Source organism: Prunus dulcis, chromosome 3 (assembly GCF_902201215.1).
Source record: "Prunus dulcis chromosome 3, ALMONDv2, whole genome shotgun sequence".
Lineage (NCBI taxonomy): Eukaryota > Viridiplantae > Streptophyta > Magnoliopsida > Rosales > Rosaceae > Prunus > Prunus dulcis.
The window spans coordinates 16,428,344-16,448,395 of record NC_047652.1 but is presented as its reverse complement, the minus strand read 5'-3'; the positions used below and the strand labels follow the sequence as shown (position 1 = coordinate 16,448,395).

The 20,052-nt window shown below is 42.2% G+C and overlaps 1 protein-coding gene across 1 annotated transcript; it reads left to right on the top strand.

The window, feature by feature from the left end:
* Positions 1 to 14,324: 14,324 nt before the first annotated feature.
* LOC117621865 (disease resistance RPP13-like protein 4) lies at positions 14,325 to 16,690 on the top strand. Its single transcript, XM_034352405.1, has 2 exons — positions 14,325 to 16,258; positions 16,508 to 16,690. Exons 1-2 carry the CDS (start codon positions 14,325 to 14,327, stop codon positions 16,512 to 16,514), a joined length of 1,941 nt encoding a protein of 646 aa, XP_034208296.1. The 3' UTR covers positions 16,515 to 16,690.
* The last annotated feature ends 3,362 nt before the right edge of the window (positions 16,691 to 20,052 follow it).

Sequence of the window (20,052 nt, the reverse complement as noted above, 5' to 3'; positions counted from 1 at the left end):
GATGAATGATGAAATGGAGGCCTTCAGAAGAATTCCACTTGGAAGATGACTATCCTTCCCAAAGGGAAGAGAACAGTGGGTTGTAGATGGATATATACAGTAAAGTTCAAGGCAGATGGCACCATTGAACGATACAAAGCAAGATTGGTGGCGAAAGGTTATACTCAGACTTATGGGATTGACTATGGGGAGACATTTGCCCCTGTAGCCAAGATAAACACAATTCGGGTACTTCTTTCTCTGGCAACAAACCTAAACTGGCCATTACACCAGTTTGATGTCAAAAATGCCTTCCTGCACGGCGACCTAAAGAAAGAAGTCTATATGGATTCCCCTCCAGGGTGCAAGATGGGGCCCAATACTAGCAACATGGTGTGTAAACTGAGAAAGTCTCTTTATGCTTGAAGCAGTCACCCAGAGCATGGTTTGGAAAGTTCAGCAAATCAATGAAGGATTTTGGATACAAGCAAAGTAACTCAGATCATACTCTTTTCTTGAAACATAAGAAAGGTAAAGTCACTGCCCTTATTGTACATTTTTATGACATGGTAGTTACTAAGACTGACCCAGAGGAAAAGGCAGCATTGCAGCACCACTTGGCAAGTGAGTTTGATAGGAAATATCTTGGTGCTCTGAAGTATTTCTTAGGCATCGAAGTGGCTCGTTTAGAACAAGGAATTTTTCCATCACAACGGAAATATATTCTTGACATTTTCACTGACACTGGAATGTTAGCCAGCAAACTAGCAGATACGCCAATAGAGTTGAATCATTAGCTTGGTGAATATCCTAATCAGGTACCCACCAACAAAGAAAGATGTCAACGTTCAGCTAGAGCATGACTATCGTGCTCTAAAGCGAAACTGGGAGAGGACTCACACCCAGGATGCCCAACAAGACCTCACTCAGAATGTTGGGCATACCCAGCCAAACCAGCCAATACATTCCAGCCACAATGCCCTGGCACAATCTAGGCTCCGCAAGGGTAAAGGTCACCTTCACCCTGAGCTAACCCAGTCGCGACTCCTTTGCATTCCCCTACTGAAGGACCAGCCTCATGAACCAGTCAGGATCTACAGAGATTGCAGAGATTGCATCTTGGACCTTCAACTGGAGCCAATCCCTATTCCTGTTAACCTCGAAGACCCCGGGTGACACACCTGGCCCCTCACCAGGGCCCACCAGCCTGGCCACCTTACCACACAGAGGCATTGGAAGAATGGGAACATTCCCCAGCCCCTGTCTGCCCACCCCACAGGCCTTTAGCACCCAAGACTCTCCCTCATGCCGACCTAGCCATGAGACTTCTCTTTGAGAAGGTCCAGCACCTAGAGAGCAAACAACATCGTAGCCATCAACCCCGCGGGGCAAAACCACGACCGGGGCCCTTTACTGAACGTATCTTCAACTACCACCAGGAGAAAGATATCCAGCCACTCCGTATCGCCTTCTAAACTGGCACGGAGGATCCTCTCACCCATATCCACTCATTCAAGTCTGCCCTTGGGTGCAAAGACCTCACTGACGAAGGCGTGTGCCTCCTCTTCTCTTCCACCCTCAGCGGCGCAACTCTAAACTGGTTCAAACAAACCTTTCTCGTCCATTTTATGATCCAGACTGATCGCCTATACTCCACCTACGACTTGTATATGTTTCGGCAGGTGGAGGACGAATCCCTTTGGGAGTATGTAGCCCGGTTCAGTCACGAATACTCCCGCTGCCCATAGACTGATGATCCTGCTGCCTTCGGGGCTTTTAAGAGTGGCCTCCGCGAGTCCAACTATTGGTATCTGGTTCATAGCAATAGTTGGAACACATATGCAGAGCTAATGAAGCAGGCAACAGTTCATGCCAAGGCTGAATACTTCAATTTCAAGCGTGGCCCAGCCAACCTGACTCGTAACACTTTCGCCAATCCTCCACCTGCTTCAGTACCTGCCTCAACCCTACCTCAGCATTCTACCCCTGCCCCAAGTACCCTGGGTACCCCACAACCAAAACGGAAGGATAGCTACCAGCATCCTTTTAGCAATAACAAACATGGCAGACATGGCAACCACCACCAATCTAGTGGAAGCAACCCTCCCAAGACAACTGATTGGGCCCCACTTCCCTTCAACCCAGGCCCAGGTTCGAGGTCTTCACCACCGCTCAACACCACCTATGAGAAAGTCCTGATGCGTGAAGCCCCTATCATCCCCAAGCCACCCCCAGAGACCATTCGACAAGCCTATGCCAAACACAGGTGTCTTCTACCGCTTTCATCAATTCAGCAGCCATAACACCGAATCTTGTGTTGTCTTGCGCAAACATCGTTGAAGGGCTCATTATTGAGGGGAAGCTGGATAACTATGTGCACAACTTACCACCCCCACCTAACCCTCACCAACGGCAGATCAACATGATCTCCACCATTAGTGATGGCCCTATCCTGGTTGGCACCTCCAACAAGTCCATCAAACATTATGTCCGCTCCACCTATGGCACCAGGTCTTCAGCACCGAGCAGGGACGCTTGCCAAAGACCCAAAAGTTGGGCTAGGCCCCCATTACCTTCTGCGAGAAGGAAGAGCGTGGTGTTATCCTCCCCCATGATGACCCATTCATTATCCGTGCAGACATTTCTAACTTTGACGTTGGGCATATCTTGGTAGACACTGGCAGCTCGATCAGTGTGATGTTTGCTGACGCTTTCAATGAGCTCCAAGTCCAGTCTCACTTACTTGACCGAAGCATCACACCCCTTGTGAGCTTCTCTGGTGATGTGGTCCAACTCATTAGAAGCATTCATCTCCCTATATTTATTGGAGCCGCACTCCAGCGGGAGACAATCATTACCCCCTTCTTCATTGTTGACTGTCCCACAGCTTACAATGTCATCCTTGGACGCCCCGCCTTGGCCCAAATGGGGGCTTTTATTTCCACACATATGCTACTGCTGAAGTTCCCTACCCCTAATGGCACAGGCACGGTGCTCGGCGACTAACTCAGAGCCCAAAGATGCTATGCTTCAGCAGTCAAATCCATCAATCGCCAACATAGAAGTGAGGGCCTCGCAGTAACCAAAGCTCCCACCCCTCTTCAAGCTGGCACTGAATGACTTGAGGACCCCAGGGAGGAGTCTGTCACAAGGCAGGCCGAACCTGTGGAAGACCTGGAGCTGGCTACTCTTCATGACGACATCCCGGATCGACAGATCTTGATCGGCACATCCATCTCACAAGAGCTTCGCTCTGAACTCGTTGCCTTCCTCCGCCTCAACTCTGAAGTCTTCGCATGGTCCTACAATGACATGCCTGGCATATCACCAGACATCATATCTCATAGGCTCAGCGTTAATCCTGCCGTTCGACCTGTTCGACAGAAGCGTCCCGCTTACGACCCCGAGCGCTATAAGGCCATGATGGCGGAGGTGGATAGACTGAGTAATATTGGATTCATCACGGAGGTTGACTATCCTACATGGTTGGCTAATATGGTGATGGTCTGTAAACCAAGAAAGGACTGGTGCATGTGTGTAGATTACACCAACCTTAATCGGGCATGCCCAAAGGATAGCTTCCCCTACCCCGCATTAACCAACTGGTCGACCCCACAGCTGGCCACGCCCTCCTTAGCTTCATAGATGCTTAATTACTCAAGTTACAACCAGATCTTCATGCACCCCGAAGATCAAGCCCATACCTCCTTTATTACGGATCGTGGCCTCTACTGCTATAAGGTGATGCCCTTCGGCCTCAAGAACGCCGGGGCTACTTATCAGCGTCTGGTGAACAGCCTCTTCACCCCACTGATTGGCAGCACCATGGAAGTGTACATTGATGACATGCTAGTCAAGAGTCGCACAGCTGACCAACACATCCCTAACCTCTCTGCCATGTTCACTATCTTGAAGCAGTACATAATGAGCCTCAACCCCACCAAATGTGCATTCAGGGTGGCTTCCAGCAAATTCCTTGGCTTCATGATCAGCCAGAGGGGTATTGAGGCCAATCCAGAAAAGATCCAAGGCATCTTAGACATAACAATACCTTAGATGGTCAAGGATATCCAAAGCCTTACAGGGCGTGTCACAGCCTTGACCAAATTTATCTCTAAGGCCACTGATCGCTGCGCCCCATTCTTCAAGGCACTTAAAGGCACCAAGCAAAGCATCACCTGGACTGCTGAATGTGATAAGGCTTTCAACGAGCTCAAGGAGTATATGGGTCAGGCCCTTTTATTGTCAACCCCTGGGCCCAGAGACATCCTTATGAGAAACGCCGTTCTCTCTTTCATTTGGTATCGAAGCCGTGGCACCAATGGAGATTGGCCAGCCCACATATCGAACCTTCACTTATGATGCCGAGGCCAATGACGAGCAGTTAGCCCTAAACCTCGATTTCATTGAGGGACTAAGTCATGCGCAAGGCTTCATTGGCTACCAAAAATCCTACTGAAGGTACCTTAGGCCCTACATGGGAGAGTCCTTATGAGATTATCAAAATTTGCCTCCCTGACACTTATCAACTTCGTGATCCCAAGGGCAAGACGTTGCCTCATCTTTGGAATGCTGATCACCTCAAGTACTACTATAAGTAAACATATCTAGACCTTTGGACAATACTTTGGTCTTGAGCATTGACTCAACACACTCTTGTACCTTCTGCCTTTCAGCACCTATTTAAATGAAATGCCTGACTCTGGCTAATTCCTATCCACTCACATAATTATCATTTTGCTAGCACAACTGATATCACATGACAACAAGTCTCATATTATTGCAAAGCAAAATAACCTTGCTACACGCAAGGCAAAATGTTCATACAAAGTAGAAATAAACATCAAGTGTTTCTAATAAACAGCTGGAATAGATAAAGAAGGCAACACCTTCAAGACTCAGTAGAGTGGGCATCCCCAGTGGCCAGCTCTGCCTCTAGCGTCGGAGTAGTGGTATCGGTAGTGGGACTAGGTGCAGGAGGCTCACCGCTCGTATCAAAGTTAATCTCAACCGAGGGGTTGAACCTAACCAGCCTATCCTCCCAGCGAAGCTGCTCTTCAACTAGTAGGTCCATGATGTAGCTCTTCAGCTCTTCTAAAGTTGAAAACGACTCAGGCAGCAGCTACCTCTTCGGCCTTCGACCGTTTCAGCTCCTCCACCTCTTTGGCTAGGGCCACCTTTTGCAACAACAGAGTATTCTTCCCTCGAATGGCCTCCTGCACCTCTGCCATCTTGCTCTTGGCCATCTCATCACACCTCTTCAGCCTATAGATCTCTTTATCTGCCTTGGCCATGCTGACATACATCTCGCTAAAGGCTTGCAAAACAAAGCAACATCAGTCAGACCAAACAAGAATGCTACGAACAAATTCACAACTTACATAGGCAGAAGTAAGGACCGTCTTCTTGGCTCGATCTACATAGGAAGAGGCCGGGGTCCTCGTCGGAGCCTCGGGGTCACTCTTTACGCCTTCCAGGAAGACATTCACCAAGGGCACCTCCTGCCGGTGCATGGCTAGGTTCACCTCCTTCTTCTGCTGACGTAGCTTGCCGAAGTCCACCTTCTCCACCCCTTCAGCAAAAAATGTCCTCCATGCCTAAGAGGAGTTTCGGCGGCACCTGCAGATCAAAGGGAGGAAGTCTCGGCCCCGCCCTCATCACATGCTAATGAGCTTCCTCCAAGGCCTTCCTCTTTCCCAGCACGTCAGCAACCAGGCCCTCATCATCATCTCTGGGGTGCTTCCCAGTACCCTTCTCTGCCTTCTTGGCCCGAGACTCCCTTAGCCGCTTTTGCATCTCGGCATCATCAATATCCATTGCCACCTTCGTGCTCTCTCTTATAATACCCGCCATTGTCAAAAAAAAAAAAACAAAACAAAACGAACAAAACAACTACGTTAGTCACAACCACAAAGGACTTAGAAGACAAACAACAAAAGTGACCCAGATACTTACTTCCTTGCAGAAGTCCAGACTCCAACAGATTCTTCTGGGTGACTAGGTTCCCGAACTCACGCTCAGTCTCTAACAACTGTGACCTCACCCACTCAACCTCGTCTTCCTGCTCCTTGGAGATAGGCCCCCACTTTACCGAACCTGCACCAAAGGTTAGATAATACTTAGCCATTTCCACTTGCACGGGCAAAAATCGAGAACCACAAATGTGAGCAGGAAAATACACAATCAAACATCAAACAGTTTTAAGGGATGGGGCCAAGGACCTATAGACTGGAAGTGGGTAGGAATGTGTTGGGTAATGATATTCCTTGGCAAACATTCCCAGTCACCATAAACCATGCATCACCTGTTCCTCCAGGACTTTTGCGTAGATGGCTTGTGACTAATAAAGTAACCCCTCTCCTTCGCCTTTCAACAATTGGCTTGTACCCAGCCAAAATTTCCCTGTTGTTTCGAAATTGAGTACAAGTACATGAACTGCTCAATTGTTGGCTCCCCCAACCCAGCCAGCTACCAAGCGATATAAACTCCATGGAGAAGAATCCAAAAGTTGGGATTTTACTGCCCCGGCGCAAACCTCAACTTGGCCAACATCATCTGCTCCTATGGATGAAATGGTAGTTTGAAGCCATGCCGATACATATCTGTAAAAATCATCACAGAGCCATCCGAAGGATATTTAACCACATCAGCCGCAGTGGGTAGCCTCAAGCCCACATAGGGTGGAACACAAAAGTCTATGCGAATCTGGGCCAACTTCGCTTATGTAAGTGTGTTCTGCCTCGCCAAAGGGACACCAACCCGAATGTCCGCTCCCTCTGAAACTGAAGCCATGGCTATACCCACGGACCCCGATGGTGATGCATGTTCGCTATAGCCTCTAACTCTATATAATTCCTCTGCATCTCCCTATATGCAGCTGACCCGGAGTCTGCTGATAGCTCACCCCTCTCATCCTCATACCCTATCATCCTACTTTCTATAATACCTTCTACCATACCCTCTGTCTCTGAACTCTCCTCTTCAGAACAAACATATTGGCTGGGCTCTTCACTCTCAGTATCATCCTCACCAAAGGCAGGGGGTCATGACTTTCTCTATCAGAACTTTCAGACATTTACAATATGCAAAAACAAGAAAAAGGAACTAATGCATATGCAAGGAGGATTGAAACACAACAACACAAAAAGCTGGCTAATCTACATGTTTTTTGGTTTACAAACAGGCATTTAACATGTTCATCTCAATGCTCAACGCGTTCATCATGTTCATGCTCATATTCAAGGTGTTCTTCTTAGCCTTCAACATGTTCCTACAAAGAAAGACATTTCAATTCAAAAATTTCAAAGAAACAGGGCCTAACCTTGTTTGCACAACCACGAAAGGATCATCAGAAATCACCTCAGCCACAAGCACCACCACCAACTCTCACTGGAAATCTTTTTCTCTCCTCACTTTCCAAACAATTCTTTTTCCACAACTCAAGTGTGGTGCCTTTGCCACCCTAAGTTCCTATTTATAATGGACCAAGGGTATCGACGCCTCGGTTCACGAGACAACCTTAGCACCCTTGCACTTCCCTATCAATTTTCTTGCACCTACACACAATTTGCAATTCCAAATTCAAAATTCAAAATCGAAACCAAACACACGAACAAAAAGCGGATGAGGGATTTCTAATATGACTCGCCGAACGGCAAGCCCCGTGAAGAAGTCGGAATGGGGTCATAATCCACCCTTGTCCAAAATATAGCCAAGCCCGACCCGTGGCCTAGCTCTCATGGCCCAGTCCACATTCTACAGCACACTGGGCCTGCCGAACGGCAGTACCCATGGACAAACAATAAATGGGAATGCACAGAATTTTGGATACAACAATGGGGCCTCTGACTAAGCATATGAACAGAATTCATCGGAGAAAGGAAACAGCTCTCTCTCTCCCCCCTCCACTTCCCTCACCCTCTGGCTGGAGGTGCTGCTGATTGCAAGCAGTTCAGGCCTTTTCTACTAACGTTCAGTATTACATTTGACAATGGGAACAATTAATGGCGAGCAGCAACAATGATACAAGCAGGAGCCAGCCCGTAAACTCAAGGATTCCAAATCTGACTTCAAGGACCTCACTCAAACCTTACCAACACGTCAATTCCAGCATTTTGTGTCTTGTCGAAGCCCCAGCTACACAGACCTAGCTCCGAGCTCCCTACCGAACTTGGCTCAGCTCCAAATCCTCACTATTTGCTGAGGCCTAAGCTTGCAACCAAACCCTCAAGTGAGCTGGACCCGACTCCAAGACAGCAATTGAACCCGACTCCAAGATAGCAACTGAGTCACCTACCGAAAGACCACAAAATCAGAACACAACCAACATCATATTATAGTTTTAAATGTCCTTGCCGAACGGCAAAGACCATGTAGAATCAATTTGAAGGCTTCCGAAAAAATATATACTCACCTCAACACAAGACCCGGCTCAATCTTACCAACACTCCAAGAGACATGATCCCTCATCCTTCAGAACCCAATGCCTTGCCGAATCTGTAATGGCCCGGCTAGGTGAAATTTCATGAAAATCACAACATCAAATTTCAGATAATCTGACTCCCAGACCCGACCCCAAGCTCCCTCGCAAAAACCTGGCTCCTTTGCCGAACTCGGAGCTAACCAATGGAAGGATGAACAAGATGGAACCAGCCTCTTTCTAGGCAACTCCTTGCCGAAGCTAGCTCCCAGCTCTACTCTCTTTCTTGCTGACCGTCAAGGAGCCCAAACCACTTACGCGTACAAGCTGGGCTCCTCCTTGCCGAACGGTACCAGCTCCCTCCGATCAAATCTAGCACACCTGTGAGCCCTCACGGTTCTCACACAAAGACCCTTGCCCAAGATTTTCCGAAAATCCCCTTGAAACCGTGAGCTACCCAGTCCCTTTTGGCCTAGATCCTTGCCAAACGGCGGGTCTTATACAATACATGCACTCTTAGTACTTAACCCTAGCTATAAAACCACAAGGGCCCAGCTATAAAAAATAAAAAGTCACAGCTACTCCTTTGCCGAACGGCAAGAGCTATAAGAGTTCTTTATACTCTTCTCACCAATCCCAAACCCCAGCTTCACGTTGCCAAGACCTAGCTCCTATGAAAGGCCCAAGTTGCAACCTCTCCAAGCTTGTTGAAGATATTATCCAAGCCCAAATGTTGCTCAATCAAAACCCATGACTTAGGCCTCTCCTAGCACATCCCAAGTCACTGAAAGACAGGCCTACACATCAACCTGGCCTGCCGAACAGCAGGCACTGGGCTAACACAATTAGAGACCCACGAGTCTTCCCATCCAAAAAAAATAAAAAATAAAAAAGAAGGCTAGGACCTTGCCGAACAGCAAGGGCCATGAGAGTTGACAGGAGCCCCCCCCACGCCCCCGATTTGTTTTTTGTTTTTTGTTTTTTTAAAGTCTTAGCCTGTCGAAGGCCTGGCCATTCAAAAAAAGGGGGGGTTCACCCAATCCTTCCCATGCCGAAGCCTAGCCCCTAAAACCTAAGGGCCCAGCTCCCAGCCTCCCTGCAGAATGCAATAGGTACCCAGCTACCAGCAGTTCTACAGGCTCACACAGCTTGTATCGTACATTCCATGTATTTACGCAACTTCTAGCTTGCCAACTTGGGGGCCTAGGGAATGCCCCACGGCTCCTACTGAAACTGGAATGCTCGGTCACGATTACACAAAAACTCACAAGTTCTCAACCCATAAGCTACTTCTTGACCGCGAACTTGGAGGACTACTGTTTACACCATAATCAACTGAGCATACCCAGCATCAAAGTAACTAGCAACAAGGCAGCCACGCCTTCCTCCCTGCCGAAGAAAGACACACTTCCGAGGTGCCAGACATCTGTCGAAGCTCCCAAGTGCCAAACCTAATCTACATGACAGGTGTCGACACCATGGCAACTTGCACAAAGTCCCACATTGAAACTTTGTGCAAACCTCCCACTTTCACCTCCCTATAAATAGGGAACAGTACCCAAGTAAAAAGGGTAACTACTTTCTCACCTTTACTGTTACTTTGCCAAAGCTACCACTTGTAGCTGACTTAAGCATCGGAGAGCTTTCGGCCGGCACCACATCCGTGTCCGAAGCTTAACGATTGCTTCTCCCATTTTGTCTTCTGCAGGTTCTCCCCTTACCGAAGGCCTTAGCCTTCTAAATTTCTGAAGACTCCACACATCTCATCACCAAGTTGGACTCAATATTGGCCGGGCCATTTTGAGCATCAACAATTATTATCACTATACTTATTATCTTCTCCTCCTCCTGGATGATGCCATCTCCATCGGCAACGGCATCATGGTCCAACTTACTAAGCATACATTTCACAATGCTGACCTCAATTTCTTCTTCTACTTGTTTATTTTCTTTGATTATATTCGACAAGCATAACCAAATTATGGGAGAAAATTCATCTCGCACTATCCACACACTCAAAAACTCGCGCACCAGGGTGGTCTTGCCTGGGCCTGCCATGCCCAGTATCCCAACTGCAGCAAATCCGGCACCTGACGACGGCGATGATTTTAAAAGAAAGCTCCCAATCTTCCGTAATTGTTCATCAAATCCCACAACTTCAGCCTCAAATCTTTGACGGCGATGTATTAGATTCTCTTCAGGATCAGGACGAATTGATGATTCCCTCAAGTTATAAATTATTTATTCCTTTTTCATAAACTCAGCCTCGAAGATGCGTTTTATTGCAGCCAGCCACTTCTTAATCTTCTGCACGAAACAAATCTTCCTCAAACTCAAATTGTTGAAGACTACTAAATGAGTCCTGTGATGACTATGCTTCTTCCACTCACGTGTGAAGACCTGGCACTTGGTGTGAATGCGTCGGTGAGGTCCAGGAGCACATAGATAAAGCGACGGCAGTAATCTTCCTTAAGTCTTCGCGTATCTATATCTATTACAATATCTTTGATTGCTCGCAAGTTAGAAATGAGAACAGCATCTGATAATTCAAACTCTGTGTCCCTAAGAGATGCCAAGAACTTTTTCTGGAGAAATTGAGCAACATCCCCTGCCATTCTTCCCCTTCAACACTATATTTATGTATCTACTGCAATTTTAATCTGAAACTGGGGGAAGTAATATGAAGAGCACGTAACCACGCCTTGGCCTCTGTTCAGTGCTTTTAAGTGTTCAGTTTTTGAGCTGTGATTGCCAGCTACAAGCATCTCCAAGAGTAATAGTAAAAACATTTGTTTCTTTTATAGTTGCTTTTTGTTAATCAGTTTCGGTTATTCCAATTACAGGTAGCACTTTGTCATCGTTCTCTACTTCCAGGACTACCAAGGAGTATATGTGATCAGGTTTTTCTCCTTTTTTTTTTTTGTCTTTCCTCTAGGTGTTGTTTTCGAGCTGTGATTTTAGCTAAAAGCATCTCCAAGAGTAATAGGAAAAACTTTTTCTTAATAGTTGCTTTTGTTAATCCAATTTGCTGATTCCAATTAGAGGTTACTTTTGTGAAACACGACAAGTCTTGAAATTTAACAAGAACACCAATGTAAACAGGTCAACACCATACTACTATTAACATATATCAAATTAAGTTCAAAATTAAGAACCAGAGTTTGACAAGCACGTTTAACAATTTTATAATTATATAAAGATGACGAAAGCTTCTTTATTTAACGAACCTGTATGCATAAATAAGAAACTATCATAGTAATAAATTTTTCAAACCTAACACGTGGACATCATATATTAGATGATATGAGAGCATGTGTGGTTGTTGGGCCCAACATGTGAAGTCTTGTTCTGATACCATGAAGGAAGTTGAGATTCCACCCCGATTGCACCCCAAAACCAATTGGTAATGGGGGAGTAGCCCAAGTCCCTATAAACTCACACTTAGTCCCTTAACTTTTTAATGTGAGACAAACATTCTCAACAAATATTGCAATGCTTAAATAAAAAATACCTTTCGACATGTTACCCTGCTGGTCCTCCGCACACCATCGTCTTTATGCTCATTGAGATTAAGATTAATTGACATTGAATAATTGTTTGAAAAGAGTGGGGAATTATATATATTTATTTTGCCATTGTTCTTTGCTTCCAGGACTACCAAGGAGTATAATGAGCTTTTTCTTTTCTCCTTTTATTTTTTTATTTTTTTTATTTGCCTTTGTTCTTTGCTTCCAGGACTACCAAGGAGTATAATGAGCTTTTTCTTTTTTTATTTTTTTTATTTGCCTTTGTTCTTTGCTTCCAGGACTATCAAGGAGTATAATGAGCTTTTTCTTTTTTTATTTCTTTTATTTGCCTTTGTTCTTTGCTTCCAGGACTATCAAGGAGTATAATGAGCTTTTTCTTTTTTTATTTCTTTTATTTGCCTTTGTTCTTTGCTTTCAGGACTACCATGGAGTATAATTAGCTTTTTCTTTTCTCCTTTTCTTTTTTTATTTCTTTTATTTGCCTTTGTTCTTTGCTTCCAGGACTACCAAGGAGTATAATGAGCTTTTTCTTTTCTCCTTTTCTTTTTTTATTTATTTTATTTGCCTTTTGAACTGTAATTGTCAAAACTCTAAACCCTAAACCGTCCTCCAAACAAATGGGATTTTGACCCTTATCAAATTCCTTCAATTTTTTTGGATAATGTTTCCCTCCTTGCCTATAAGTAGAGACTCTTCCTTGCCTACTGATGAGATTCAGCCACAATCTAACACGTGTCTTTTTTGTTAAGAATAATTAAACTGGCAAAGGACCCACTCGTGTGGTGGTATGAAGTATTTACTCCCTCATGCAAGGTCCTGGGTTTGAGTCCTAGCATCCGTGTAGTGTGTGTGAGTTTAGTATGCTATCGCCCCTTTCAATAGGAAAGGTCCTCAAAAAAAAAAAAATTAATAATAATAATAATAATTAAACTGAAAAATAAATGCACCTTTGAGAATAAAAAAAGAGACAAGTGTTAATTTGTTGTTGAGCTACATTAGTAGGTACGGAGGGAAGCATTATTTATATTTAAATGACAAGTGTCAAATCCCATTTCTTGTGAGAAGGAGCTCCTCCTCTGTTTTTCTTTTTTGACATGTTACCCATCTTCTTGCACTACCCATCTTCTTTATGCTCAATTAACAGGTTAAGATTGACCAACATCAGATAATTGTTTAAAAGAAGTGTGGAATATATTTTCTTTTGCCATTGTTCTTTGCTTCTAGGACTACTAAGGAGTATAATGAGCTTTTTTCCTTTCTCTTTTTCTTTTTTCTTTCAGTGCTACTACTTTTTGAGCTCTGATTGTTAGCTAAGAGTAATTATTGTATTTCTTTAAAAATAGGATCTTAATTATGTGATTGTTTTAAGTGTTTTAACCGGTTTTCACATTCATGTCAATTTCCTCTACTACTTTCTGTTAATTCTAGGGATTTTTGTAAAAATGTCACCTGAATTTATATCTCAGTTTTAATTTGTCACTTTAAAAAAAATTTAGGAGAAATGTCACCTAAATTTTTCAAAATCCATGATTTATCATTTGATTTTGACACCATCCAATTTTCCATCCATTTTTAAGGGTATTTTAGTCTTTTTATTTTCAATGGTATTTTAAAAATAGAAAATTCATTATATAAAAATGTGTATATCTTTTAAATAATTAAAAATTGAAAAAAAATAGGAAAAAACTCTTCCCCCTCTCTATCTTCGACACCCACCATCACCACTCTATCCTCCACCCTACCAACCGCCCGCCCCCTCCTATTCTCTCGTTCCTTCTCTCTTTCTTCAACAACCACCAACCCCATCCAATCCAGTTCAACTTCGACCCGAACTCCATGCCACAAATTTTTAAAATCCACCGAGTACAACTATGATGTTCTTTTACAAATCAACAACCCAAATTCCCAAATTCCCAAATTTTCAAAATGGGACGTGCATAGCATGAATCAAGAGAAATGGGAGAAGAGAGAGGAAGAAAGGCCAGGGCGAGGGTGTGGTGACTGTATGAAGGAGAGAGAAACTTAATTTTTAATTTTTTTTCTCTTTATTTTAATATAAAGACTAAAATACCCTTTAAAATGTATGGAAAATTAGATGATGTTAAAGTCAAATGACAAATCATGGATTTTGAAAAATTAAGGTGACATTTCTCCTAAATTTTTCTTTAAGGTGACAAATTGAAACTGATGTATAAGTTCATGTGACATTTCTACAAAAATCCCTTAATTCTATTATCTTATTTGTTTTTTTAAAAGAAAAATAAATGGTGGGTTAGTTCTAGAGGACTCACTAATCTGCAACAAATAGACATGATTGGTTTGATTGCATCTATCTCTTGAGTTCCACAGCTACCCTCTATCTGCAACAGACTACCTCCTTTTCAGTAATTGCATCTGAAATGAGAAATGTCACCTCAACCTCAGCCTCAACCTCAAGAAATGCAGAGAAGTTCCTGCCCAAGTTATTGGATCGTCTGGGAAAAGCCAAAGCCAAGGTCATTGCCAACATAAATCCAGGTGATGATCAGGAAGTGGTTCTGAGTCGCTTCAAAAAGATTGAAAATGGGCTTCAACAAATAGAAGACTTAAAATTGCTACCTAGAGTTACGCTCTGGGAGCACAATCTGTTCAACCAATTCACTGTCTTAGAACGTCGAGTTGACAAGTTTTTCTTGGGAGATGATGAGAGCAATGCTTTCATCAGGCTGGAGGCAATCACCAGCTTGCTGACTCGCATGATTGAAAATGTCGACCAAATAAAAGCCTCAATCCCTGTAGTGAAGTTAATGCCGAGTTACCCTGAGCGCAGTTTAGAGTTTACACATTGGTCTCAGCCGGAGTTGGGTTTAACAGCAACTAAGAAGCTATCACAAGAGTTGTCACAAATGGGCGTGGAGAAAGGAATTTACGAAAGCCGTGCCATGGCTAATATGATGAGGAGTTACGAGCATCTTGAGGGCGCCGAGTTGAGGCTCTGCTTCCTCTCTTTCTCAATCTTCCCTGCGGAGTCTGTGATAAAGAAAAGGCCTCTAATTTACTGGTGGATTGGGGAGGGCTTCATCACGGGCACCCAAGACAAGACAGCCGAAGAGGTAGGGGAAGAAATCTTTGGCAAACTCATGAAACAGGGCTTGATTCAACCACATGGAAATGCTGTTAATGCATCCAGTAGTTCCACTAGTTGCACGCTGCACCCTTGGATTCGTTATATGCTGATAGGCTTGGCCAGGGATGCTCTGCTCTTCCACTTTGATTCATCATGGCCGTGGATGCCATCATGTCAAGCGTCAGTTTGCAGGCGCCCGTGCTTAGTTTTTGATCAGAACCCGACTTCTCTGGGGGAGGAAGATCCGTTGACAGTATTCAATGTGAACAGAAACTATCTTAGTTTCAAACGTGAATGGCTTAGCAAGTTGAAGAACGTTGTTGTTCTTCAGCTGGGACGGTGGCAGAGCTCACCTACGCATCACATTGAAGTGGACGATGAAGGATTATTTTTGAAAGGTATTGGGGCTCAGCACTACTTGAGCTTCAAGTATCTTAGTCTCCGAGGAATATCAGGAATAACGAGGATTCCTTCTTGTATCTTTAACATCATCAGCCTTGAAATTCTGGATCTGAGAGCATGCCACAATTTAGAGACATTGCCTTCGGATATCTCATCGTTGAGGAAGCTCACTCATTTGGATATATCAGAGTGTTACTTGCTGGAAGGCATGCCAAAAGGGATTGGCAAACTCTCTTCCCTCCAAGTACTTAAAGGTTTTCTGATAGCCAATTTGAAAAATACTCCCTCAAGACTCGGTGACCTTGCCAAGTTGAAGAAACTAAGGCGGCTAAGTATATACATAGGGAATGAGGCCGTAATGCATGACAATGAGTTTGAAACTTTGAAGGAAATTTCATCTCTTCGCCGCCTCAAAATATCATGGGCAGTGGTTTCTTCAGAGTTGAAAGAAAAGATTTCCCTCCAGTCCCGGGATTTCTCGTCCCTGCCCGATTTAGAAAAATTGGATCTTCAAGGCATCCCTCTGAGAAAAGTACCGCCATGGCTGAACCCGAAGCAACTGAAAAATTTAAAGAAGCTCTATATAAGAGGCGGGGAACTTGATAGCTTGCAACATGCAGGGGAGGAGACTGTCACTGAGTTTAAGTGGAGGGTGGAAATCTTGCTTCTCAAGTACTTGAGTAATATGAAAATAGAACTTACAGAGGTGGAGGATCAGTTTCCTCATCTGTTGTACTTGGAGAAAGTCAAATGCCATGAGATTGAAAAGGACAAATATGAGAAAAACATATTTTGGAGCAAATCTCAAGGTCAGAAATTAAGCAAGTAAGTTAACGCCACGATAAATTTAGTCCTCTGTATCTAGTTCATGTCTGCAGCATGTTATAATTAACTGCTTGCCCTATTGTTATTGTATGCATACATCAATTCCTCTGCAATATGCAAGAACAGAGGAGTTTCCAACCCCACTCCTTTTCTTAAATAATTAAATTTATATGCGGATTTTATTTTTGTTGTGAAATTTAAGCAAACAAAAGTTTTACAACCTCAAATCTAATCCCCCTCTTTATACAGCTGCTGAAAAATGTAGCAGGGCTTAGTCAAGGTGCAATGACTTGGCATCACAATAAAAGCAATCCAACTGTGCCTTGCCGGGGACCAAGAAACACACATTCAGCTGGCTTCAAATACCTTAATTGTATTCGTTTTGTTCTTGTTTAAAAGTGAAGAATTAATTGTGAAGAATTAATTCTCTAACGACAATTAGTGTTGTGGTAATGCGATGAAGTTATTAAAAATAATAATTCTCTAATCACCATTCTTTTTCGAGAGAAAATTACTAACATTCTCCTTAATATAGTATCTGATAGAGTTGTCATTTCCAGATATTTCAAGTTGAAAACCTCCGATCCTTGTGTGCTCTGGAGACTCATCTTTTATTGAATAATAGTTGGTTTTGTGTTGTGTTACTAAATTGTCATGGTCCTTTTTCATAAAGTGAAGGTATTTTTTATTTTTTATTTTTTATTCAAAGAACGAAATTCATTAAAGAAACTAGAGCAAATTACAATCATTTAAGAGGGCATCCTGATGATAGCATGGGGCCACTCATTCCAGTCAACCAAACCATCAACAGAAAGAGAAACTTTAGCCAGGCGATGAGCAACATGATTGCAGTAGATACAGTACTGACTTCATGGAAAATCTTGAGCCTTGTGCTATATTTTATTTTCTGTAGACACTATCTATTCTTGAAAGTTTAACATGCTTTCATTCATTTTTCTTGTTTGCAATCGTGCCTCCAGGTTTAATAACTAAAATTTGGATCCTCTGTTCGAATTTTCTCTGCCATAATCTGTTTGATTTCTCTTTTGAATACGTCATCTCATTAAAATTTAATCTAATAGACTTTAAATTTACACATCATCTTTAAATCATAAAACAATTTCGTCCTAATTTTAAAAGAAAAAAATAGCCCTAATTGAATCATAGGAAACTTAACACCGTTAAACTTAGTTTTTCAAGAGCATCTCATATTTGTCTGACATGTGTCCACCCACATAACATAAACTTAACTTTGTTAATTTCAATTTTTTTTTACCAAATAAATAAGTAAATATAAACCACAAAATATTGGGCAGTGCATCTTGCAAAACCTAGCCTCCCTACAAAGTGCAATGGAGAAGAAAGACAAGACGAAGTGAAACTGACATTGTCATCGCTGTTTTCTCTCAGATTTTCTTTGCTTCTGGTTTTTTTCTTCTCAAAATTTCGTTAGTCCCTTGATTGGATTTTATGATTCATGGGTTTTATGAATTTTGTGTTGAATTTAGTAAGATGGAGGAGAATGCCTGGCAATTTGCATAGACGTTGCTTGGTGGGTATTTCCTAAGTTTTCAGTGAAAAAACATAAAACTTAACGCTGTTAATTTTCTGTTAGTGGATGGACATGTGTCAAATACATAGTAAAGAAACACCAAAGAGACACCAATTTTGGGGACAACAGGTCTAGACTCCTCCAATGGTAGTAGCAAACCAAACTCTTCAAATTGAAGTTTGTTGACCTACGTGGCAATTTAAAAAGCTTTGTTTACTACTACTTAATAATTTCTGCCAGAACAGACTCTTCAATTCAATTAATGCAATTTATGAAAAAGAATGAAAAATGTGAAAAAATGTGAAAATTGTCTATGTATTTATTATTTGAAAAGAAAAAAATTCGTGTTTTTAACATTTTCAAGGTATGTTTATTTTTTCAAAGTACGTACAATTAAATATTTTTTCAAAGGTCAACTTACCGGTCCTGAAGAGAGCGAAAGAGGTTGCAGCTTTGATAACTAAGTTTGAAAAGATTGTTGGAGAGGGTTTTGATGATGTGGTTCACCTATTTTATAATTTCAAAGTTGTTGAAGAGACTGTTGGAGATGCTCTAATTTTCGGAGAGTTCGCATCATATAAATAATGATAGCTCCAATCTCCAGATGCCTCTTACTGCATTAAATAATTGTAGTTGATAATTGACATACAAGATGTGAGTAAATAAATAAAGGACTTTTCACAAATAGGCTCATTCTATCATCACATATTATACAAAAACTCTTATAGATACTATATTTTGATAGAAAAATCCAAAATTAGCCACTTGTCATTTCTAATTGCTTCTTAGCATGTTAAAATTTTCTAAGAACCAATTACAAAATGACAAGTAGCTAGTTTTGGGTTTTTCTCTACAAATAGGGTCTATATGGGTTTTTGTATAATATGTATGCTAAAATGAGTTTATTTGTAAAAACCTAATAAAATTGTATTTGAGACGACAAATTTGAGTTTGAGACTTTTCGATTAGAAATCTGGGGTTGCTTTATTGGTTGATCCAGTGCGCATTATAATTTTTGGATTTTGCCAACGACACTTTAAATCATTACTGTTTTTTTAGTACAAGCGATAATCTAAACTGTAGGAAAGGGGTTAATCACACACACACAACCAAGATGTCATGGAGTTTCGAATCTGAGACATCTGGTCTACAGATCAATGACATTTCCCATTAGACTAGACCTTGTTTGCTTAAACCATTAAATATTAACTTTAGCTTCTTGTGACTTGTGCATTTCTTGCTCGTCAATTGATCCTTCTTTGACTTATGCAGAGATCCTACCTTTTTTTATTATTATTATAAAGATTTTAAAGTAAATGGATTTTGTGAAAACAATTTAAGAATTGATCCTTCTTTGACTTATGCAGAGATCCTACTTTTTTTTCTTCATTTTTTATAAAGATTTTAAAGTAAATGGATTTTGTGAAAAAAATTTAATACCTAAGATTAAAATCACCGACCTCACCAGCAACCATACTCCTTTGGGCTAAATAAAAAAATGTTTGTAAGTGAAATTGTTTTTATTTTTTTATTTTTATATGTGCATAATGAATTAATGGAGGAGGTGCAGTATTCGCATGCAGCTCGTGGTAGTATCCTGCATATATGCACAACTTTATTTTCGAAGAAAAATGTTAAGGAGATACTGTATTAGTAGGTTTCACCTCTATTAGAAAGAATACACAATATGATTTATATATTTAGTCTCTCTTAGTATGACCCATTTTCAAAATATTCTCTCTTTGATATTGTAACACGCCGACTCTAAATTTAATGTCTATTTTAATTGATTTAAAGTGAATTACTAATTTACCCTTGGGGTAGGGGTAAATTGGTTATTTTCTTATCTGGAAGGATTTTGGGACCACGACTGGTATTTTTGGGTAGGTGGTACTGAGACGAATTCGTAAACACGCGGTAGGCTTGAAACGGAGTTGTAACCAGGAAATAGCGATCAAAACATTATCAGTGGCAAAATTGTAATTATTTCAAAAAGTTTGGTAAAAATCAGATTTTTCACCTCAAATCTCTCTCTCTCTCTCTCCTCACGCGATCAGTTTTCTTTCTCTCTCCTCAGTCTCTCTCTCTCTCTCTCTCTCTCTCTCTCTCTCTCTCTCTACGATTCTCCCAGCACCGGCCACGCCCAGGCACGCCACCAGTCCCGATCCACTCCCCTCGACGTCCCAATCAAGACCCGCCAGCTTTCCCCGTCAGAAACCACGAATTCTAGCCACGATCTCGA

Excerpts from the sequence above, each read along its gene's own strand:
- LOC117621865 (XM_034352405.1), top strand. The coding sequence starts at position 14,325 with ATGAGAAATGTCACCTCAACCTCAGCCTCAACCTCAAGAAATGCAGAG.